The 25,360-nt window shown below is 37.0% G+C and overlaps 1 protein-coding gene and 1 long non-coding RNA gene across 6 annotated transcripts in view; one reads left to right on the top strand and one right to left on the bottom strand.

The window, feature by feature from the left end:
• The window catches only part of ATP9B (ATPase phospholipid transporting 9B), a 174,542-nt gene that overhangs the window by 146,122 nt on the left and 3,060 nt on the right, over nucleotides 1-25,360 (top strand). For all 3 annotated transcript variants that reach the window (XM_088131013.1, XM_088131011.1, XM_088131012.1), the window contains 9 exons: nucleotides 3,206-3,376; nucleotides 4,826-4,924; nucleotides 6,590-6,679; nucleotides 14,789-14,933; nucleotides 16,222-16,286; nucleotides 22,723-22,878; nucleotides 23,004-23,068; nucleotides 23,179-23,287; nucleotides 24,999-25,056. In XM_088131013.1, the coding sequence (XP_087987139.1) occupies nucleotides 3,206-3,376; nucleotides 4,826-4,924; nucleotides 6,590-6,679; nucleotides 14,789-14,933; nucleotides 16,222-16,286; nucleotides 22,723-22,878; nucleotides 23,004-23,068; nucleotides 23,179-23,287; nucleotides 24,999-25,056 (958 nt within the window). The remainder of the gene's footprint in view (nucleotides 1-3,205; nucleotides 3,377-4,825; nucleotides 4,925-6,589; nucleotides 6,680-14,788; nucleotides 14,934-16,221; nucleotides 16,287-22,722; nucleotides 22,879-23,003; nucleotides 23,069-23,178; nucleotides 23,288-24,998; nucleotides 25,057-25,360) is intronic.
• LOC148213714 (uncharacterized) overlaps nucleotides 3,509-25,360 on the bottom strand; it is a 48,429-nt gene continuing 26,577 nt past the window's right edge. Inside the window, exons 5-8 of one of the 3 annotated variants that reach the window (XR_015794106.1) lie at nucleotides 24,331-24,409; nucleotides 10,630-10,741; nucleotides 6,895-6,968; nucleotides 3,509-3,892 (exon numbers count right to left, since the gene is read on the bottom strand). This is a non-coding gene — a long non-coding RNA (uncharacterized LOC148213714). Of the gene's footprint in view, nucleotides 3,893-6,894; nucleotides 6,969-10,629; nucleotides 10,742-21,478; nucleotides 21,608-24,330; nucleotides 24,644-25,360 lie in introns of those variants that run through there. The other 2 variants (XR_015794104.1, XR_015794105.1) reach the window with 2 other exon arrangements.

Raw genomic sequence — 25,360 nt, 5'->3', positions numbered from 1 at the left:
TCACATATGTAATTTCTCTTTGGTACAGACAAATGATAGGTGAGCTCCACCCTCACTGGCTTCATTGTTGGCTTGTTCTTTGAAGGATTTCTTTTGATCTGTACAGCTTTCTTTTTCTGCTTTTTCCTCACCTTCATCTGCTTCATCTGAATCTTTTTCTTCTATTACTATGTTCATAAGAATCCTCCATTTGAGTGGGTGGAGGAAGATACCTATCTGGCATGCCAATGATAATGTAGTCTCCTTTTGTAAATCTTCTGAGCTACAGCTGCATTCATGCTTTTTCATAACAGTATCAACATTTTTATTATTTTATTTATTTTTATTTATTTACTTATATGTCACATTTATATAACTGCCCATCTCACACAAAGTGACTCTGTCTTATTAGTGTTAATATGGTGCAATTTATCTTATGCTAATATTATAGTTTTGTTTTGGGGAAAAATGCCTAGTTTAATGTGCATTGTAGACATAAATGCATTCTTCCAATAACTAGCAAGAATAATATGACCCTGCTTCCTAAACTTTTATGCTGTTTTTCCAGAGAGTTGTTTTTTTCCCTCCCTATAGTGTCTATGTTGCTGACTTACATGTTCCCATGTTTGTACTTCTCTTTTGGGTTCTGGGGCATTTGACATCGACACCATAGTAGACATCCAGGTAGATCAGTGGTTAGATTGCAAAAGGATGTATGTAAGTAAATATGGATAGACCTAGAACAGGAGAAGGAAAAGTTAACAGAAATATATATCATAATTGGAAGGAGAATAAATACCACAAAGTAGGAGTACTAAAGAGTTAATCTTAATGTTCATTTGTTATAATTATCAATTAATTTAACTGGAGTATGCTCTGCATAGTCATACACAAATTATGCAGCACCTGGGTAGTTTTACTTGAAGATTTATAAATTATTAGATTATGTCCTTTTTTTCCTTTAAGAACTCAAAATTGGTGTATAAAGTGCTTGCTCTTCCAACTTGGCTGAGTGATAGTGACTAGTCCAAATTCATCTAGTGAACTTCCATGACTGAGATTGAACTTAAAAACCTGGATCTCCCTACTCCAACATCCTAATCAAGTACATCATAGTGTCTCTCAATCCTGGGAACTAGAACTGGACTATTTATTCACGGAAACCATATATTCTACCATTAGGCTGTAGTCACTTCCCTAGTATAGTGCTTGATTTCTAAGGAAATGTTGGATCTTTTCAGAAGGCAAGGAAATATAGGATGTTCTTTTCAGAGTCTATGTTTATTCCTACGCCTTTTGGAAATAATCCTTCCCAAGAAAAATTAAAAAGAAAACAAAATAAACAAGATAATTAACAAAAAACATGTAGATTCTTCCACACACCATTCAACTTATACATTATTAACTAGCAGAACTAATTTTAGAGTTATAAAAAATCACATGGGGATATAAATATAATTGATTTCTATCAATAGAAATGTTATCACAGAAGCCAGCACAGGTAGAACATAAATAATCTAAATAAATGAGTGTTGCCTGTACAAATAAAAATTATTGTAATCATTCAAGAAAACAAGAACACATACCATTGAGATATAATTAACAGACCTAAAATTCTCATTCTGTTGAATAAATATGAATGGTACTTGCTCTTTCCTGACAGAAAAGGCTTTGGTTTTTTTTATAGAAGTTTTTGTTGTTTAAATTCTTTCAAACTTAGAAGATAACAATTCTGAAATTCTGCAAATATTATTCACTCTGTTTAAAAACAAATTGATACAAATCCAGCTGCGGGCCAATAATGTATTTTTCTGTAGATAATATTCATATTTTCAAAGAGTATGTGTCCTTATCCCAAATTTTTTGAACAACAATACAGCTAGTCTTCACTTAACAATGGTAATTGGGACTGGCAATTCTGTTGCTAAGTGACATGGTCGTAAAGTGTGATGTCAAGTGACCATGCCAATTTAAGATGGCAGTTGTGGCAGTCCCAGTTGCCATCATTAGGCAAATCCCATATGGTCACATGATCGCCATTTGTGACCTCCTGCTGGCTTCCCCATTTACTTTGCTTGTCGGAAGCCGGCAGTGAAGGTTGCAAATGGCAATCACGTGATCTCAGGACACTGCAACCGTTATAATTGCGAACCAGTTGCCAAGCACCCGAATCATGATCATGTGACTGCGGGGATGCTGCGACTTAATCATAAGTCCCCCTCATTTAGCGCTGTCATAACTTTGAGTGGTTGTTCAATGAGGGCTACCTGTAGTCAAAAAGACAAGAAAATTCTTAACTAATTTTATTTATTTATTTATTTATTAATTATAGGTTGTTGGTTAACCTCTGAGTATGCAATCTCACCAACCTCTGGCTCTTTTCTGAGTCTTTTTATAAACACTTCATTCTTTCTAAAAGTTATCTGCTCTATAGCCCAAAACTGTACCTCTGCTCTATATCCTTATTGTATATAAACCTGTAACAAGGATTCGGTTTCTCTCTTATGCTTTTTGTTGTCATACTGTTCTCCATTTCTAATATTCCATTTCCAAGGGATGTTATCATTAATCCACAAAGATGTTGTATAATATAAACAACTCCACAAAACATACTTTTGTTTATCATTCACATTGACTAGTGATACAAACATGGCCCTGCTTTCTGATCACAGCACAGTTTGTAAATTGGAAGAGAATTGTCCCAAAAGTCTTTATGTCTGTCTGTGACCTATGACTTTTCCAATTGCACCAAACTATAATTTTCTGTAAATCCCTCCTATCATGTTAATTCTGTGCCACAGTTTTCAGGAATGAAGTAGTAAATCGTGAAATATTGTTATGTCTTCTCATGTGTGAAACTTCAATCCAGATAGTGTGGTTGGTTTCTTTGGTTCTACCAACTTTAGAAACTGACATCAGAAACCAAACCAACAAAAATAAAAAGTAGTAGCACTATGCAAGTCCTTTCACATAAGAAAGACTTTAGAGCTTGAATTTTACAGATATTATACATTTGGATGCCTTTAGTTTCTGTCTTCAGTATTATCATTTATTTTCATGATCATTTACTGCTGTATGCACATTATAGGTGAAATCTGAATTTCAGGTTCTAAAGTGAATCTGTGACCCACATAGCACTATAGGGCTTGCATTTTGGACAACACTAAAATCTTTCTTACCTACTTGAGGCTACAAATCACATTTTGTTTTGTCTTGTTACAAATAGAGTCGATATAACCAAGCAAAATTAAGTATACATGACAGAATGCTCAAGGTGGCTGCAGTTGTGGAGAGTCTGGAAAGAGAAATGGAGTTATTGTGTCTCACTGGAGTTGAAGATCAATTACAGGCTGATGTTAGGCCAACACTAGAGATGCTGCGAAATGCTGGAATAAAGGTACTAATATTTTTTATTCTTCAGTTTGTTTATACAGGAAGACATCACTTAATGACTGTTCATTTTACGACAGTTCGAAGTTACAAGGGCCTCGGAAAAAGTGCTTTATGACCTGTATTCTCACGACCATCACAAACTGTTGCACCACCCCCGTGATTACATGATCACAATTTGCTACCTTTTTTACAACAGTTGTTAAGCGAATCACATGGTTGTTAAGCATATTCTGGCAAAAAAAAGTCCATTGGGGAAGCTGGATTCACTTAACGACCACATGATTCACTTAATGACTGTTGTAAAAAAAGGTCATAAAATCAGGTTTAGTTACATGGCGACTCGCTTAACGACCACCTGTTTAACAACCAATTTTCTGGTCCCTGTTGTAGTCATTAAGCAAGGACTACCTGTCTACATTTCTTGTCCTTTCACTGCAGATTTGTTGCTGTAACTAAGAATCCAATCTGTTTCATGTGAGAAATATAAGCAACTGGGAATGTTTCAATGCTGGTCCAAGTCCTGTAGAATAAGAAGCAGAGAGAGAGAAAGAGAAGGCAAAGTTGATTTTTTGTAGCGTATATTTGAATATATTAACTAGAGAATTATTTTTCCTTATGCAAAATGTACAGAAAATTCACATGAAGGTTTGTTTTATAAGATCTGTAGTATTATAGTAGTTACTAAGTGTTGCAATATGATTTTTTTCCATGAATACACTCACATGCATATCTACTATGCTAAGGTTATGTAATTGAATACCTCCATCTGCACAAGAAACTGTGATAGAGCAGGTCATATTGATCAAACACATTAGGATTTGCCTTCCAGGGCTTTAAATTTCAGGTTTTTTATAGGCCTTGTCTTACTTTTTCTTTAATGGATTTATAAATTTTGGAGGACATTTTAATCTTTATTCACCATCCAGAGTTCCTTTGGTAGACAGGCAGCCATATGAATTTGTTTATTTATAAATAATTACATATTGGGGCAACAATATTGACTTGTAACTTAGTTATTTCAAGATTTAACTGGATAACATGTATTTTAGATATTTGAATGCTTACCATGAATAATAGCAATATGAATTACTATGATTTCTAATAGGATTCAGAGAATAAAATTTTGCAACAAACTAATTATATGGAGACATACATCTATGGGAAGGAAAGAGTGATAATATATTTTATTCCTTTTAACTGTTTCTCTCAAGTTATCTGAAAAGTTACCATATTTGAATAGGTAGAATGAGTTTAAATGCTTGTTCTTCCTTTTGAATCAGTCTACTCCTTTTTGCCTCTATAGAGCCCAACAGCTGGACTCTGCATCTATCTGAAGCAAAAGGAATCATTTGAATCTTTACTGGTTTTTTCCTTAAGTTGATTTGAGAAAGATACATGCACAGTTTTCAATACAATAAATAATTAACAATTAAATTCTAAAATTATCTCATAGATATGGATGCTAACAGGAGATAAATTGGAGACTGCCACTTGTATTGCAAAAAGTTCCCATTTAGTGTCTAGGACACAAGATATTCATATTTTCAGACCCGTAAGTAGAACTACTGATATTTATTTCCTATCATTCTTAGCAACACCTATTGTCTTCTTTCCTAGAGCTGTAAAATGTGTTTGGTAGTTTTCTACAAATTTGATATATATGATAAAAGAATGAAATGCATTACAACACTAATTTAATTACTTCCATCTTGTCTATTTAGCTCACAAAAAGTTATGCCTTTTAATAAAAATTTGTTAGTTGGAAAAGGCACTAACATATTCCTGATTTTTTGCAAAATCCAGCAGTTGATCTACATCTCCCCTATTTTGGCCCCCAAGTAGGCTCTCCAGATGTTGCATACTGTGCTAACTTGGATTGTTGGGAGTTGTTCATTAATATCAAGAGATCTGGAAGTTTCTACCCATGCTTAAAACTCCTTAGGATTCTAAGTAGCTATTATAACAAGCTGCTTATAGTCAACCTAACCTTCATGTATTTTATCACTCATCCCTATGAAATTTGAAATACCATGTACTTGACAACAATGATGCAAAGTGATTTTGATCTTTTCACTTCTAAATCAGCTGGGGTTTTGGCAGGATTTTAATCTGCTATTTTAATCTGCTGGTTATAATCCAAATTACTATTATTTTTGTGGCTATTGTAAATAAAGTCTTGAATAATAAGCATAAATAAATCCTGCTATTTCTCCCAAATATTAAAAGCTGAAGATGTATTTTGAAATAAAACTGGCTTTGATATTTATTTTCATTCTGAACATCTTGCCTTTATAAGGTTTAAAGAAAAAGTTATTCAGTCTTTGAGTAATTAGACATTTATATCACTTCATTCTATACAAGTCTCTTGTACTCAAATTAGTTTAACAGAAAGTAAATGTCTATAGAGCCTAATTTGCCTTTTTGAAGTTTCATAAGTAAGCCCAGTAGGATTTTTACACAGTAATGAGTTGTAGAGATATTCAGCTGGATTTAGCACTTAAAGGAGAGGTTTAAAGTTCCCAAATCCCCCTTTTTATGATACCATGAAGCCCCTCCCCCTGTTCATTCAACCAAATTTTGAAAAACATGTTCTTGGGGGAGGGGTTGGAAAAAAATAAGGAAGGAAGTCCATTAAATAACCAATAGGTTGTTCACTCTTTAAATATTCTGTGTTAATGTAAAACAGTTATTTCATGTATATTTAATTTCTCAATCTTAGGAGGATTTGAAATATAATATTTTAGCTGCATGAGGCTTGAAATTATTTCAGCATAAGCATGTTCTGCTTCTGTGTTAAAGCTACTCTTTCACCCACATGTCTGCTCCCCAGTTGCATCTTTCCTCGGCTCCTGAAGGCTTGATGATTGATGACTGAACGTTGCCAAAACTTTCTTGGGAGAGGAGGGGAGAATAATCAGAATTTGCAACCTTCTGATCCACATTACATTCTTTCTTTTTGAAGAACCCTAATCTAAAACACTTTTCTAGACCTATTATGTATATGAAATCAAGTGGGAGAAAATGTAAGCCTCCCAGTACAATATACGTTTAACACTGTGTTGTTTCTTAATAAATTTGTATTAAAAAGTGATGGGGTTTGTCCCACTTTATAGTTTCTACAATGAGACTGAAATTCCATTATCATAACAAGTTATGTACCTACATACATCTATTTAAGTTGCCTGTACTGTTTTCCTTTTTAAAAAAAAAAATTCAGGTAACCAGTCGTGGAGAAGCTCATTTGGAACTAAATGCATTCAGGAGGAAACATGATTGTGCTTTAGTAATATCTGGTGACTCTCTGGAGGTAATGGCCTGGCTTTCATCAATTGCTGATTATGTTATTTGTGCAGGTAGGTAGGTAGGTAGGTATGCTTTCCAAAAGACAGTCAAAGGAGTCCCAAGCAATGCCTTTGGTGAATCAAGGCTTACATTTGTTTTACATCAGCATAACACCTAATACTGTAACCCAACTGAGATATTCCATATTTCTTTTGCCTGTTGCCATTGTCATTAAAATACCTGTGTCCCCTGAAGGTAAAATAAAATTTCTGTAGCTGGTGGTAGAATCCTAACAGTTTCAAAGTCTCTCCGATCTGCCAAAAGAAAAAAAAAGAAGTTTGATAGTTGTACTACTGTTATATGTACCATGCCACAGGATCTTCACAGATACTTGTTTATTACACAAATTTTAAAACCAGTTTCTTGATTGTTTCAGAGAAGTTATTTTTGTGTGTCCTCAGCTCTGCTCATAACATACCTAGCTGTTATTTAATTTGTTCCCCTGATGTGCTGGTATAGGCAGTGAATGGATTGGTTTGTATTCATACCACCCTGTCCTTGCCTGTTGGTAAGGATAAAATTCCCCCATGCCAAGGTGTCCAGGGATCACAAATGTCTTTCAGAAATAACAGTTACACTAAGCCACATGGCCGCACAGTGGTCCTGAGAAATTGTGATTATATGAAAAAAGTGCTGCAGTTTCTATAATTTACAGCCTATAGCACTCTGTTTCTTACTTCACTGGAAATAAAGAGCTTACAGGTGCAGTAATGTAGTATGTTGTTCAGTTTCAAATATGAATACTATATTAACAGTTTTACATAGAACCTGTTCCCGTATTAGGCTACAAGAAGAGGATAAGTAAAGATTGACTAGTGTGTGGCATATATGCATCCATGATCTAGTATCTCTTTATAGCATTCAGTACAAATTTTCAGTACTTGCTCTTATCATAGTATCCAGAGGAGTAGCTCTGGAAGCAAAAGCAAGTAATCATGTGGCACGTTATTCAGTGCTTCAAATCCATTCTTTAAGATAGACTGCCATTTTCTTGGCTATTTAATTAATTGCCATTGAGCCAAGCCTGTCCATGGTAACTACACAAACAAATGCCCACTATCTTAATCTTATTGTCCTTGGCAATAAACTGTAACTCTTTCAAGGGCATTCCAGTGACACAAAATGACTCTGTCCAGCCACCTTTCTATTATTTTTCCCTTCTATATCCTTCAGCCTTGCACAAAAAAGTGAAATCTTGTTTTATTGGACCTCAGTGCAATCTACTTCACATGCAGCAGACCAAATTTCCATTGAAATTTATGTCATTTGCATGATTATGTCATTATGAACACAATGTCATTTGTGTGCATGATTTGTCTATTGACATTGTGTGCATAATGACATAATCACACAAAATTATGATTTGTGTCATATAAGTGACAGCATTAGCCTGCAAATGACGTAAATATCCCCTAATGCCTTATTCTCCAATTCGGCCGACTTTCCTCAATAACAAACACCTTCTCCATTTAGTCTATTAAAGTGACTTTTTTCTGTTCCATCATTCACTCCTATCACATGCCCAAAGAATGTGAGTTTCTATTCGCTGATGAGAGCAGCCAATCTTTATTTCGTCCATGAGCAATTGATTGGTTATTCCTGCAGTCCATAGCACTATTACAGTTATTTCCAAATCCATGATTCAAATGTGTCTTTTTTTTACGCACTCTTTTTCAATGTCCAGCTTTCAGGTGTTCTAACATACCCATTAGCTGCAATAGATTCCACATGAAGCAGAGGTAAACATTCTTCTTACATTTTGTCATCTTTTTCTTATTCATCTTATGTTAATTCTCTAGTCTCATATCCCTCTGCTTTTAACAAATCTGCTTCTTCACCTGGTATTTCTCTCTCCATGTATGCTTCTGTAAGATCCTAAGCAAAGGAATTCATTGAATGGTTCAGTAATTTGCACATTCTTCTGATATCTCCTTTTTAGGTATAGGTATACATTGATCCTTTCCTATATCTAGATCACACAGTCCTGTTCCATATTGTTTGACATGGAATTGTTAGCAGTTTGCTGTCTCTTCTGCAGCACTGAACAGTTCAATGGATATTTCATTTTTGCCTAGTACTTTTCAATTTGACAGGTCTATTGCCTGTTTTAACTCACTATCTAATGGAATCAAGCCCTGAATATGCAATTCTGTGAACTAGTATTCATCCCTTTTCAAATATTCTAAATTTTTGCATATCTTTTCCTGAGAATATTATCATGTGGGTCTTAGTGATATATAAAAGTCTGAATAAACAAATAACACCAAAGTTTTGTGCACTTGATACATGTATTTCATGAACAAACTCATCCAGTGTGCAATGTGCTAGTGCGGGAAAGTAACTGGTCCTTTAGGTGCAGTAACTGGTTGCACCATCTTTACCCTGAGTAACTTCAACCAGACTCTTCCTGTAATTGATGTTAAGTCCATCACATCACAAAATAAGAACTTTGGTACATTCCTCCATGGCAGATTGCTGCCACTCCATACCATTTCGGATTTTCTTTCATGAACTACTTATTTCAGGTCTACCACATTTTTATGGTTCTTTGATTTGGCCATATCAAACATTGACTTTGTTTTTCTTTATATATTCTCTTGTAGAAATTTGTATGTTTGGAATCATGAACCATTTGTAGTTCAGCTTTAACTGATGGTCTAATAGTCTTCTGTAGAATTCTCTGAAACAAAGCAGAATTCTTTCTTTCTTCAATAATAGCATGTCATTCAGGTCCTGATGCAACTAAACATTTCCAAACCATGACAGTGCTTTCTCCATGCTTGACAGTGGTATGGGCTTCTTATTATGCAATAGTGTTTGGTTTCTGCCAGACAGAACAACACCCATGTAACCCTAAAAGTTCCACTTTTCATTCATCTACTCATAGAACGTTCCTCCAGAAATCTGAAGGGTCATCTAGGTGCTTTTTGGCAATCTTGAGCTGAGCATCAGTATTCTTTTTAGTGAGCAATGTGTTCCTCCTTGCTGCTATCAAGTTCCCCAGACCAGAACTTAAATCTCCAATCCCTGACTTTACATGGCTTAAGCCGACTGCGTGGTTCAAACTCAGTAGAAGTCTCTTAGAGATTCAGTGCAGTGTGCTAAATAAGAATCTTTATTGCAGCTAGTTTGCAGCCATATTAAACAATGGATTGCCTTCTGTCAGCATGAGAATACAGTTCCCTCTTATATCTATGACAGTTTAAAATTAATGGCATCTCTTTCCTGAGAACAGCTGCTTCTCAGCAGCTACTCTCCTTTGAATTACATTTTTTCCCAAATATTTTTTTGATGATGGAATCATGAACACTGACTTTAGCCAAGGTGAGAGATGGGGCTTACCTAAATTAAGCAGCAACCAGTTCTAACAACAATTTATAATATTACCTCTTGCAGCCTGAAAAGGACTAGGCTAAATATCTGGGCTACAGTCAGCAGATACAAAAGAGTGACTCTCTTATGGTTGTTGCACATCTCCAAACACCAATCAGGAAATAAAAGATTTACAATTTTCAGTGGTTGTAATTGGTGTAAATTCCAAGAGGAAACATCATGTGGGAATCCTCCCATGGCCTTTTTTTAGACTGGAAACTCTGGTTAGCCAGGAGAGCTACAGAGTTGTGTGACAAGATACCCCACTAGCAGTAGAAACTTCCCTCACCTCCTAAAGAACACCTCAAAAACATCACCGAGAAAAATTTGAAAGAAATTCTCAAAACCAGTGAGTTAGACAATAGAGGTCTTTTTAGCAGAAGAGAACTTCTAAGAAATGACTAGCAGAGGTATGGAGCAGAAAAAGAAAGGATATCATGGGACACCTATATAGTTGCCAAGAGTTGACACTGACTTGATGGCACGTAATCAAGGGTATAACAGGTTTCAGCAGCAAATGACATACTAAGGTAGAATACTGACCTTATATTTCATTCTTCCTAGTGAAAACAGGGAAATGGAAAAGTTGGGGGGCAACAACTATTGTAGTAGGGCAGAAACGCAGGTGCTCAGTCTGGCCATAAAGTTTTCCTCACTAGAAGAAAGTATATATGCTGCAGTCAGTCAGTCATTTTATTTTGGTTGTTGATCAGCAAAATAAAATAAAAGAGTCACAATTGATTAGACTAAAACAAGCTATAAAATCACATACAGTCAGGTCCAGAAATATTGGGACATTGACACAATTCTAACATCTTTGGCTCTATACACCACCACAATGGATTTGGAATGAAACAAACACAATGTGCGTTAACTGCAGACTGTCAACTTTAATTTGAGGGTATGTACATCCAACTCAGGTGAACGGTGTAGGAATTACAACAGTTTGCATATGTGCCCCCCACTTGTTAAGGGACCAAAAGTAATGGGACAGAATAATAATCAAAAATCAAACTTTCCCTTTTTAATACTTGGTTGCAAATCCGTTGCAGTCAATCACAGCCTGAAGCCTGGAACGCATAGACATCACCAGACGCTGGGTTTCATGCCTGGTGATGCTCTGCCAGGCCTCTACTGCAACTGTCTTCAGTTCCTGCTTGTTCTTGGGGCATTTTCCCTTCAGTTTTGTCTTCAGCAAGTGAAATGCATGCTCAATGGGATTCAGGTCAGGTGATTGACTTGGCCATTGCATAACATTCCACTTCTGTCCCTTCAAAAACTCTTTGGTTGCTTTTACAGTATGCTTTGGGTCATTGTCCATCTGTACTGTGAAGCGCCGTCCAATGAGTTCTGCAGCATTTGGCTGAATGTGAGCAGATAATATTGCCCAAAACATTGCAGAATTCATCCGGCTGCTTTTGTCAGCAATCACATCATCAATAAATACAAGAGAACCAGTTCCATTGGCAGCCATACATGCCCACGCCATGACACTACCACCACCATGCTTCACTGATGAGGTGGTATGCTTAGGATCATGAGCAGTTCCTTTCCTTCTCCATACTCTTCTCTTCCCATCACTGTGGTACAAGTTGATCTTGGGCTCATCTGTCCATAAGATGTTGTTCCAGAACTGTGAAGGCTTTTTTAGATGTCGTTTGGCAAACTCTAATCTGGCCTTCCTGTTTTTGAGGCTCACCAATGGTTTACATCTTGTGGTGAACCCTCTGTATTCACTCTGGTGAAATCTTCTTTTGATTGTTGACTTTGACACACACACACCTACCTCCTGGAGAGTGTTCTTGATCTGGCCAACTGTTGTGAAGGGTGTTTTCTTCACCAGGGAAAGGATTCTTCGGTCATCCACCACAGTTGTTTTCCGTTGTCTCCCGGGTCTTTGGGTGTTGCTGAGCTCACCGGTGCGTTCCTTCTTTTTGAGAATGTTCCAAACAGTTGTTTTGGCCACGCCTAATGTTCTTGCTATCTCTCTGATGGGTTTGTTTTGTTTCTTCAGCCTAATGATGGCTTGCTTCACTGATAGTGACAGCTCTTTGGATCTCATCTTGAGAGTTGACAGCAACAGATTCCAAATGCAAATAGCACACTTGAAATGAACTCTGGGCCTTTTATCTGCACATTGTAATTGGGGTACTGAGGGAATATCACACACCTGGCCATGGAACAGCTGAGAAGCCAATTGTCCCATTACTTTTGGTCCCTTAACAAGTGGGGGGCACATATGCAAACTGTTGTAATTCCTACACCGTTCACCTGAGTTGGATGTACATACCCTCAAATTAAAGCTGACAGTCTGCAGTTAAGGCACATTGTGTTTGTTTCATTCCAAATCCATTGTGGTGGTGTATAGAGCCAAAGATGTTAGAATTGTGTCGATGTCCCAATATTTCTGGACCTGACTGTATCATATACATGTTAAATTGTGTTGTAAGTACAAGTAAATATTGTAAGTTACAAGTAAATACAAGTAAAATTGTAAGTTAAAGAATTTGGAGTGAAAAATTAATACAGTAAAGTATGATACAATTTATATAAGATAACTAAATGATTGTTTAGAATAAACAACCAAATTAGATTGGTAAAATTACCAGTGTAAAATATAGAAAGCCATTACAATACTAAACACTCTGGAAAAGTTATAATTAATACTATTATTATATTTAGAGAAAATGTAGTGAGGTAATGTATAAAGAAGAAGAATACATAAGGAGTGATTATGGTTTCAAAACTAAAAGTTAGAGTCCAATTATAGTGATTATCTATATTGTTAAAATGATTCTGGCAGCTAATGAAATCAAGATAAAAACAAGATTCAATTGACAGTAAGGACATAAAACATTGATATAAAGTAGAAACTAAATGGAAAGCTGCATTTGAAATGTTTCCAAACAGAAAATATCTAGGAAATGTTTGAAGAGAAATTATGGTGCATTGTACAAACTATGGAACAGTATTTGGCTGTACTGTAATCACTGAAGTAGAATCAGATTCGTCTGATAGTAGTAACTTGAGATAGAAAGAATCAGAGTGACCAGGGTGTTTTGGTGGTGAGTGGAAATAGTAATTCCTGGCAAGTGTCAGCATAGAGGGAGCAATATAATATAACATGTTCCAGCATTTCAGTTGCTCCTCCACCGCATGGGCACAATCTCCACTCAAAAGGGACGTTTCAGTATCTCTCTTCAATAACTGCTGTTGGGAGGGCATTGAATCTAGCCAAGGACAAATCCCTTCTAAATTTAGGGGTTGTTATGCAACTGAGTTTTCTCGCTGGGTGAAGTAAATGTGTGGAGTGGGTCAGAAGGATGTTTCTGGGCAAGACTGACAAATCTGATTGCAGCTCTATGTCGATGGCACATTGTTTGAGATTGGCTAGTGCACATTCGTAGCCCATCAGGGTGATGGCTGCCCATGAGAAGCCATAGGATTTTAATTTTTCATGTATTGCCTGACACCAGGGAAACTGGAAGCTGTCAGTCATAATTAAAGGGACCAAGCCGATATATATGTCAGAATTAATTTTGTTCTAGAGTCAAGTGAAACTTCATTGGTTCCATGGGGCTTCTGAGCAGGTGTAAAATCAGCTGATAGGGATCAAAATGCTGTATCATTGGTTCTGGAGATAAGACACTGGAGCTGACTTTCAGATCCCTGTGGAAGATGTCTTTTGCCATGCGTAAAGCTCAATACTAATCTGTAAACTAACTGAGATTTCAATCGATTTTTATTCTCCATGGCATATTAGCTATCTTTCTTCTTCCAAACATTGTTTGGGATATCCTACTTCTATAGTTTCTGCTATTGGATTAGCACACAGCATGAAATGCTGCCTGTCTGAACAGCTGGGAAAATCTGTTCAATACAAGTGATATCATTGGATGTGGAGAGAACCTGATATGGAAGAAAAGTGCTTGAAATCAGATGGACACATAAGGTTTCATCAGTTTCTGAGCTGTATCTTTGCATCAAGCTGAGAAACATCTTTTTCTCCATTCGTGGATTATACCTGTCCGTTCCATTTCAAACATGTAGGAGGAATGGCATTAGCTATCCCTTTTTATGCAAAGTTGGTTTCTCCTGCTTTATAATCATAATTGGCAGAGAAGGAGGATTAAGCTGGTCTGTTTAAAGGGCATGGAATGTCAGTCATAATGATCATAAGCAGTAGCCAAGGAATTCTAATATACTTTTTAGAGAATGGGGAAAGAGTGGGAAGGTTGCTCATCTTTCAGGTATATGTAGTCCTCGGTTAACAACCGTTTGTTTAACGACAGTTTGAAATTACAACTGCCTCAGAAAAGGTGCTTTGCAACCTGTAGTTGCACTTACAACCATCGCAAATCATTGCACCCCCCTGCAGTCACGTGATTGTGATTTGCGACCTTTTTTACGACAGTCATTAAGCAAATCATGTGGTCATTAAATGAATTCCAGCAAAAAATGTCCATTGGGGAAGCTGGATTTACTTAACGACCATGTGATTTGCTTAACGACTGCGGTGATGCACTTTATGACATTGTAAAAATAGTTGTAAAATCGGGTCCGGTCATGAGGTGACTCACTTAATAACTGCCCTACTTAACGACCAATTTTCCAGTCCCTATTGTGGTTGTTAAGCGAGGACTACTTGTAATGTAACATATCCCAGGCCTTTAACCCTATTTGAATGCATTTCTTTTTGTAGGTATGTTTGAAGTACTATGAACATGAATTCGTAGAACTAGCATGTCAGTGTCCAGCTGTAGTTTGCTGCCGATGTTCTCCCACCCAAAAAGCCCACATTGTAAAATTGTTGCAGCATCACACAGGCAAACGTACATGTGCAATAGGTTAGTATCAACTTGGTTTCATTTCTCTTGTGAAAGTAATGAATTATGTGGCCTCTTAGTCACAATAATGAAAAATAAATGAATGTTTTAAAAAAGATTGCCACAGTATCATGTAAAAGTAAATTGATGATATGACAATCCTTCTTAAAAAAAAATAATGCTAAAGATAATGAAGGAAAGTTTTTTCACTTCATTTTTTCAAGATTTTTACTAAAACAAATCAAGTACAATTAAATCTCAGAACAATTACTGGCCAGCATTTGAAATCATCAGCCAGTATTTTATTGGACTATGCAGAGCTTTGGATTTGAAGGCCAAAAGTTGGTTTAGAGTGCATAGGGGCGCAAATGCAGGACCTGCCTGCACATCCTTTAAGCACTGATGAGATCCCACTAATCCCGGTATTAAGTGGGATCCCAGGAAAAGATGCATGTCATTTAAGCTGTTGCACCCCTATGTGCTCCAAAGTACATTTATGCCTTTCATTTTAAAGTATTGCATGGCCCTAATAATTTCCACATTTCCATTAAGATAACAACATTTGTTACTTCATAGGCTGGCATCATGAGCCTTTTTGGATTTTCAGATACTCAAGGAAGTCAATACACACCAGGATAACGTCGTCATTACCCTCTACTAAACCTTGTCCACAATTAATTTCTACACAAGTGCAGCATACCTGGCTATGGTAGAGATAGACAAGTGCATTTAAATCAAAAGAGTATGTATGATGGCCCTTAAATAGCTGGCAAGGGGGAGCTATTGCTTTTTTCTAAATTTTGTAATATCTCCTTTTAGTTAATAGAACAGTTTTGGATGTAGCCCCCAGAATCATGGAAAAATGATGATGATAATGCCCTGCACAGTACATGATCAGTGACATCCTCAACCATCACAGGTGATGACCATATTGGCTCTGTACTACACAATCTTTTCCCTGGCACTTTGGCATCTAGTGACATGTTGAGTCAGGAGCCGTAGTAACTCCTTCCAACTTCTTGCTCGCTGAAACAGGCTATTGTGCTCAATCACCAATTTCTGTATCATTCGCTGAACTATAATTTACATATAGAAAATTGGAAAATCATTTTAGCAACAAAGGTGCAATCGTTTGTAATGTACCTACTTTTCATTTTGCTTTCCTACACTGAAAAAATAAAACCACTTTTAATTTAAAATGTAATTCAGATAACTTTATACTAATTCAAGGTGAAACGATATGCAGCTAGTAAATATGAAACATTTGCCAAGCCAAACTTAAATATTCTGCACATTTATGTTTTTTCAGGTGATGGAGGAAATGATGTCAGTATGATCCAGGCAGCAGATTGTGGAATTGGAATTGAAGGAAAGGTATATTTACAAACTAGATTAAATGTGCACTTAATAATAATATCTTAGAATTAACAGCTTCAAGTTATAGACAGTGTGATTTGTGGTAATCATGCAAACAGACTTCTCTTGTGCAACAAATGTTTTCATTTTCTTTCTCTTTCTTATGGTCTCTGAAATAAGACATATGGTTTTTCTGGTTGTGCATAAAATTATAAAACTTGAACTTCTTTCATGGGACCTCACTCCTTTAGTACCACTCTATATACTGGTATGATTTCTGCCCCTCCCTGAGTTCCTGTTTCTGTACTATATAACACATTAGAATTCTCAGACTTTCTAAATAATTTTATTTAATTTGCTCCATTGGTCTGATTGGCCTTTTTCTCAGAGTCATTTTACATTTTTGTTTCATTCTTGTCTGGCTTTATTCTTCACCTTTGCAAATTTTTTGTGAAGCCTTTTGCCAGATCAATTATGTGGCCTCTAAGGCCACACTTAGAAAACGTCACACATATAGTAGCAAGCTCCCATCCTTCAGTGAGGATTCCCTGTGTCTGCTTTGCTTAAGTGAGCAGCACATAATTGATTCGTGCTTTCACTGAACAGGTCAGATACAGCAGGTCCTCAAGATTTCAAGCCTCTCTCTGGAAGAAGGTTTTCTATCCAGTAGATAATAAACCTTGATTCCCAGTCTGTATAATCACAGTCTGTAAGTCCAGGTTCCCCAACATATCTCTTTTGCAGAAGCAGCTGCTTGAGAATGGGATCTTTGCTACCTCATTTAACACAAATCAGCTTCCTAAACCTGTTGCCTGGAATAAGCCCAACCCTAGCAAAAGCAAGAAAAAGAAGAAATCTAAGTCCCAAGAATCAGCTAAGGGGTTTTGTGTTGGTTTTGGAGGTTATATCCTTATTGGCAGTATTGCCATCATCAATACCATTCTTCTTCATTATGATCTTGGTGATTCATATTCATAAGATATGTGCCCATAAAATGCCCTATTCAGCAGAATCTAAATGTTACAGAATTTTGTAGTAGGAGTCTTGTCTCCGTGTGTGCTAGGGATTTGTTGTTGTTGTTTAGTCGTTAAGTCGTGTCCGACTCTTCGTGACCCCATGAACCATATTGCGCCAGGCCTTCCTGTCCTTCACTGCCTCCCTGAGTTTGCTCAGTTTCATGCTCATTGTTTCAGTGATGCTATCTAACCATCTCATCCTCTGCCGTCCTCTTCTCCTTTTGCCTTCAATCTTTCCCAGCATCATTTCAGTTTGTTTTCAAGTGCCATAGTATTAACATGGTCATTCTTGAGCTGATCATCCTTCTGCTGTTTCAAAAATTCATGGTTTTTTTCCTTCTTTATTCCACTTGGGGAATGTGGTCTCAGTGTCTTAGACTGGCTCCATGTTTCAGCCCACTGATTTCACCCCAAATTATTAGTCATCAAATCTTCAGAGGCCCATGCTTTCAGCAGCTCCTGCTGCTAAATGCCAGGTAACCCTATAATAAAACTCCCCTCATCTGTGACTTAATTACAAATGAAAGGACTGGCCTTGTGTGTATCATCAAGACCTGGATGGCCATGGAGAGGGGAGTTGCACTCTTGGAAGTGTACCCATGCGGGTCAGTCAAGATCCTTGGACAGAGGTGGTGGAGTGGCTATGGGCATCCAAGACACTCTGGTGGCTTTCAAAAGTGCTGCCCTGCAGATTACCAGATGTGGCACCCTGTTTGAAAAATTGGGCTCTAGGAATCAGTTGGGATTGGTGCTGGTGTACCAATTTCCCTGCCTGAGCTTCTTGACTTCACGGCAGAGTTCCCCAGATTTATGGTCCTGGGGAACTTCAATCTGCCTTCCTTGGGTATGGATTTTGATGGGCTCTGGAGTCCATGGCAATCGTGGACCTGACTTTTTTTAATATAATTTTATTAATTAAAACAAAAACAAAAAAAAGTAGCCAAAACTAATATTAAGAATAAAAAATAGGAAAAAAAAGAAAAAAAGAAGAAAAATAATAAAAAGAAAAAGTGCAGAAAAGAAAAAACAACAAAAAAGAATTGACTTCCAACCCACCCCACAACAGATATAAGTAACAATGTACATCAAACTCTTGCTCTAAATTTACTACATAACTTCCATTATTTCTATTAACCCATATTATTTCTAATCATCAAACCTATACAACATAATTTCATTTTTATATATCCCACAAAATGTTAAAAAAAAAATCCAATTAACACTAAAATTACCTAATGTCTTACCTCAAGTCAAAACTATTACCATCTTGGCCAACTCCATCCACCTCACAAATCATTATTCATTATAAATAATATCTTTTCTTTCCACCTCTATGCATTTAAAAACCTTGCTGTTACCATATATGTAAAATAAAATTATAAACTATGACGTATCCTTCCACCTTTATACTTATAAAAACCTTACTATTATTGTCATATATAAAAACAAAGATTCCATAGATTTAATAACAAATATATCTTAACCTTAGTGAACTTTATACCAAAATCCTTAAAACATTGTCGTTCAGTCCTGGTCATAAAAATAAATCCCATTAATACCTACCAAAAGCCTCAACATATATATTAACCATAGTCCAATAAATTCACTTTGTAAACCTTCTGTTTACTTTTAAAAAGCTTAAACTTTAGTCCTTTCTTGTAATATCCCACCAGTTCCTTCTGCATCATCTTCTTGTCTTCTCCCCAGAACATCTCCTATATTTTCTCTTCATCTCTTCCCAGGAACAGCCTTACTGATACAATGCATTCCTTCTGCAAATCCAAAGTGTAAAGTCTTTCCAACTCACTCTTCTCCATTATTTGTATGTCCCCTTTAAACGTTGTAACATCAATTGATTTCATTTGTAATTCCATTCTGACATCTTTTTCTATATCATCCCTTGGCCATCTTAAGTCCATATTTAAATCCACAACTTCCTTATTCATATCACTTTCATAATCCAATTTCTTTTTGAGCTCCAGTTCTATATTCAATTCAGTTTCCACCTTTTTTCCAGATGTAATCATCTTATCTGCTTTTTCCTCTATCTTTTTTCCAAGGGGCTTAAGTCTAGCTCCTAGTTCATCAGACATTGACTGGAGTAGGCTTAGAGAAGTTATTTTATCTTTTAACAGCTGCTCCACCTCTTTTAATCATTTCTTCTTTTTCTTTCCATTTAGACAAGTAAAAAGTATAGCAGTTAATTGCAAGTGAAAGTAAACTGCAGTTCACGCCCTCTCATGCCTTTCAAGCTGAGATTGCAGGTGCATGTGTTCACTAAAGAGATCACACAGGAATCAAGTTGCAGTCTAGCTCTGTTTCTAAACCCCCACCAATCAGCAGGCAGAATTGAACCAAACAGGAAACTTTCCCGTAGAAAAAAACAAACTTTATTGCTGCAGATGGAATTTCATAAAAAAGTAAACTTCTAACAAATAAAATCTTCCTTTTTCACTATAAGTAAATTTAAGTCTCTTTTAAATTCCACTTTTTCTCCAACTTTTGCGAATTAATCACCTTAATTTAAAACACTATTTCTTCATTTAAAAATATAGTCCCAAAAATAAGGATAAGCCCCAAGAGATTTACTTATCTGTTGTGAAAGAAAGTCTCTCTTAAGTTGAAAACTAATTGTAATCCAAAGTGTTTAAGAAATGGGAATCGGTCAGCTCTAGTGTCCATTAAGGCTGCACCGCAGCGATGAACAAAGATGATTCCCCCACCTCCCAGCTGCTCAACTCAAGAGCCATTCCCAGAGGCTTCAGTCTCCATGAACGGCTGTCAGGAGACCAAATGGGTTGATTTCCTCACTTTCTCCTTTATCTAGAGCAAGTTGGGCAGCCAGCACTTGCTGCCAGCAACCAATCCAGCTGTGGTGTCATCTCTCCCTGTCATGGAGAGGTGTCTAAGCTGCCATATTCCCACCGGAAATCGGCAATCATGGATGTGACTCATGAGAGATTGACTCATAATGTGGTCACACATTGAATCTGATGTTTGTTTCAGGCAGTGGTAATGTGATTTGTCTTTAGGGGACACTACTATCACTCCCTTGCTGTTGAATGATCACTTTCTGATTGCCTTGAGGAGCTCTGGTGCTGCTCCCCAACACATGGAAGCAAGCACCTATTCAATCAGTCCACCCCAGGTGTCTGATGGACCTGGTAGAGTTTCAGAGGAAGCTTGTTGTTGTTCTTGAAAGTCTGGGGCATGCTTTGCCTAAGGCTTTAGTCACCATCTGGAATGAGAGGATGGATCATTCCTATGTGGCCTCTCCCTGCCCATGGAGTCTGGGGCTCTCCTTGGTTTGCAGAGGAGCTCTGAGTGATGAAACAGAAGAAGAAACACCTAGCCTGCTCCTGGAGGATGACAACAAGTGAATCTGACACGAGGTAGACATGAGTTGGAGCCTTTATTCTATTAAACAGTGTCCAGGAAGCCTGCCCTGAAATTTGTCAGTAGAAAAGACCCTACTGACTTTTCGGAAGTCTTAATTTTCAAGACTTACAGGCTCTAACTCTTCCCAGATAACAGGACAGACCCTACCTCAGCCAATTCAGATGAACCTGTCCAGCCAGAGTCCAATTCAGAATGGATCCAAGTGATTTTATCCATCAGGTGCTTAGAATAATCTTTTGTGAAGGAATTCCAACTAGTCTTGGAAATGGGGAAGGAATGACTGAACCATTTGGGGCATACTTTCAGAAAAGATCACCACCACCACCCTAGGATGAAGGAGACTCTTTGCTTTATGCCATGTTGGACCCTCCAGTGGTGGTGGTGGTGCAACAGGAGGGGAGAGGCAGTTTCCAGCTCCATCTAGCTCTGTTGCACCAGATCTGTCCATTGACCTTGTCAAGCTGTCAGAACCACGGGTGGAGGGTGCCAGGGGAGTTACTCCATGTTTGTTGCCCTTGATGAATTGCCTCAGCTGCCTTTCACAGAGAAGGGGAAGTGATTCTGATGGGAGATGGTGTAAAGGAATATAGACATGGCCTTGAAAATAGGGGAGGAATGAGCAAACCACTATGGGGTATTTTCAGAAAAGATTACTCATTCCTGAGAAAGACAAGAGTGTGAAAAAGTAACTCAAAATAACCCTGCCTTGATTTTATTTAGTATAAGATGCGGCAGGGAGAAACTCTGACAGGCTTTCAAGATTCTGTTACTCTACTTTGCAACAATGAAGAGCATTTCAGGAATTCCTGCCATGCCTGTTTCTTGACACTGCCTATCTCAAAGGACTGACATCTTCACAGTAGTTCTTCAGATATTCTTCTGGCAGGGACTGAGTCGCTGTAAATAGGACTGCTAGACAGCATTCTGCAAACATAATGAAAACAGAAAACTAGTTACGTTTTGTTGCCTAACACCACAGCATAGTCCTTAATATAGGATCATACACCCATTCAATTGCACCCATTCCTTATTTTTATCAAATCATGCCCTAGGAGTCTCTTTTGTCATTTCCACTCCATAGTTCTTCTGCTTTCTGACTGGGCCGGAGAAGAACTGACATGTATTTCTTACTGTGGTAACGAAAGTCATACATAGACTAAGTTTGTTGGGTCTGACCCAGGAGACTTCATTTCCCTAGAAGATCAGCCCTTTAATAATGAGGATTGTTCAGCCCCAAAAGAGATGACACCCTAAACTTCTGACAAAAGCTGAATACTGTGTCCAGGAGATTGTGACTCAAGCCATCTGCTATCCAGACCACCAGGTATCTTCCACAGTTCAGTTCTGTCCCACATCCTGCACCCAAAACACAGCAGCACCAAGGTCCAAACAGATGCTAGGAAATGTTACAGTCAACTCTGTAGAATGTAGGCAAGGCAGTCCTAGTGGAGCTTTTGATTTTAGCAGCTTGAGAATATTATTTGGGGAACAGGCAGGATAACTATATGGTCATTGTCTACTTCTTTTAGTATGCATTTTTAGATTGGTCTTCAATCCTGACAGGATGCATTTTAGGGAGGCCAATACTGTCAATAGTGCTTAAGTGACATCTGATACTGAGTTAGGCAAAACACCAAATGTTGATTTCACAGACAGAAAAAGTTATTCTTTATAACTGAGCAGATTCTTCAAGTGATCTTCTATAAATTCACACAACCTGCCCTTCTCTCCCTCAAAAGTAGTAAAGCTTTGGGTCTCATTGTGGCAAAAGCTGATGGAGGTGTAGAATTCATACCAGTATATAGGACAATTCTGAAGAGAATGGATTTCTGCCAAAAAAATCTTAGCTCTAGAACTTTCTGAAGGTTGTCCTCCAAATTAACCTAAGCACTTTGAGAATCTCAAAGCAAGTAAATTACCAATTCTTCTATTATTGCTCAAATTTCAGATTTGGAATTGCTCCTTGTTTACGTATTTACACTACATTACGCTACAGTGATATTTACATTGATCATTATATGATTTTATTTTTTATTTAGGAAGGGAAACAAGCTTCTTTGGCTGCTGATTTTTCTATAACACAGTTTAAACACATTGGTAGACTGCTGATGGTACATGGTCGAAACAGTTACAAAAGATCAGCAGCTCTAGGTCAATTTGTCATGCACAGAGGCCTTATTATTTCAACTATGCAGGTATCTAATTATTTTTGCTTATGTGGAAAACAGTTTATAGATCCTTTTTTTCTAACTTTGATAATACCTTCCACAATACTGTATGATGTATAATAATCCCAGTGTAACTGCTTATATTCTTCTAGGCTGTGTTTTCGTCTGTCTTCTATTTTGCATCTGTTCCTCTGTATCAGGGTTTCCTTATGGTGGGGTAAGTAGTAATCACAGTGCTTCAAAAATTTTATTTCAAAGAGAAGTCGTTTATGTAAAGAATATGGCTTTAAACATTGTTCAACTATTTTAAAATTATTTTTCTTTAAGGTATGCAACCATATACACTATGTTCCCAGTCTTCTCTTTAGTGTTGGATCAAGATGTGAAACCAGAAATGGCACTATTGTATCCTGAACTTTACAAAGATCTTACCAAGGTGAGACCATTTAAATCATGCATGTAGCTGGCTTTTTTTTTTTTTTTGGCTTATATGAAGCACAAAACTGGAGATAAGTCACGAGGCAAAAAAGATCAAGTCTTTAAGGAAGTACCATTATTCCTCCTGAAAAATCTGCAAATATTTGATTGTTTGTTTCTTTGTTTAATGTGTGGCTGCCCCCTATACATACATTACTCTCTGGATGGCTAACAGTTAATTAAAAATAACTAACAATAAAGACACGCAATTTAAAAGATAATTTAAGACAACATGTTTGGAACAACTCAAAAACATACAACCACAACACCGAGATGGGCTCACCAAACAGGTTGGCCCAGTGCCTAGGAGAAGAACCAGATCTTTAGTGCTTTATGAAAGCTGGTAGGTTCAGGGCCATCCAAATCTCAAGTGGCATGCTGTCCGTAAGATAAGTATTTAGTTTTTTTTTTTTCTTGGAACAGAATTAGGTCATATAATTTGCTTAGCAGAAAATTAAAGTTCCAAGAAAATCAGCAACTTTACACTCACACACATTTTGCTTTTATTTTTAAAGTTGAAAATGTTTCATGGGTTTTCATTCTACTTTTTTCCTATCAAAGAACTCAAAGACCAGTGGATTCCTCCTTTGAGCACCTAAGTATTACAAATAATTATTCACTATTTGGATTTTTTGTTTCTTACTGGAATTTAAAATAAAAGTTGGCTGTACTCTTGTTGTAATCCTAAATAAAATTATTTCCTTGGCAGAACCCAATGATCTTGGTCGTTCTCAAAATGCTAAGCAGACTGAACCTTTTTAGAATTTGGATAGGCAAACCTAAGGAAATACAGTGGGTATAAGCTAGACTGGAAGGTAGAAAACACATCCAGGAAAGAAGCAACAGCAAACTACCTACATGGTTGCCAAGAAGATTACATGTACAAATGTATTTTCATTGTTTTAAAATGAATCCCTAACAACCAAACCAATGAAACTTTGCTGCAACCTTGTATGGCTTGTGCAGATTTAATAAATGATCCATGTGGCTGATAAAGTTTACCTTTATTTTTGTATCCTTTTTTTCCCCAAAAAGTTCCATCTTAGTTTGATGTTCCACAAACATCAGAGTCCTGTAGTGCCTAAAATAAAATGTCATACTCAGTCTATTTAGTCTTTTTGGTTATTGTTATTTTGTTATATCACTAAAATAATGCTATAGTGCGGTTTAAATGACTTACCTAACATATAGCATAAATTATTCTGACTTTGCTGGTATTACACACACGCGCGCACATAGCCGGGCCTCTTGTGATCTTATCTCAGCCATTCTTTTGAATCTGCATGGGCACTCCTGCATCGTGAAGTGGCGCCGTCTGAAAGGATTGCTGAACTCTGCATTAATACACTCAGTCTATTTACCTTAAGACTAACTTTCAACGGCAAATGTCATGGTTGTGGCCTACTTTTTAAATATTATATTTATAAAAATGGGGACATATTTGTCATGTCCATTTTTCAGTGACAGGCCTGATAAAGAATTCTAGAGAACTCAAAAGTTTGCAACTCCTTTGTGCCATTTCGGTTTTCTGTACTGTATTGTTATATTATAGTTGCTGGGTAGGAGGGGTTCTTAATGGACCAACGTGGGTATTGTTTTTCCTTTTGTTTAGTATTTCAAACTACTTTTTCTGCAGTTGTAAACTAACCTGTCTTTGCCATTTCTTCTAGGGACGATCCTTATCATTTAAGACCTTCCTCATCTGGGTTTTAATCAGTATTTATCAAGGTGAAGTTCTGCTTCATATTTTCTGAACTAAAGAATAGTACTATTTGAGTTTCACAGTTACATTTATAAAGCTTAAAATTTCATTCACATTATTTTTAATAACTGTTTATCTTAAAATATGATACTGAAGTAACATAAAGCCTATTCATAGTACCACATAGAATTGTTTGCATGTTTGTTTGAAGCATACCACTTAAAATGAGGGGTTTTTTTATGAACTCCTTTCTTACATTCCCTTCAGTGCATGAAAAACAGAGTGGGACCACTTCATGTAGGCATATTTGGACATTGGATCGTGTCCCCT

This window comes from Python bivittatus, unplaced genomic scaffold (genome assembly GCF_059951505.1).
Source record: "Python bivittatus isolate LINGU-HERP-01145 unplaced genomic scaffold, Pbiv_v1 ctg000840_np1212, whole genome shotgun sequence".
NCBI lineage: Eukaryota > Metazoa > Chordata > Lepidosauria > Squamata > Pythonidae > Python > Python bivittatus.
The sequence above is the reverse complement of the archived record's forward strand: the minus strand, read 5'-3'. Positions and strand labels throughout refer to the sequence as shown.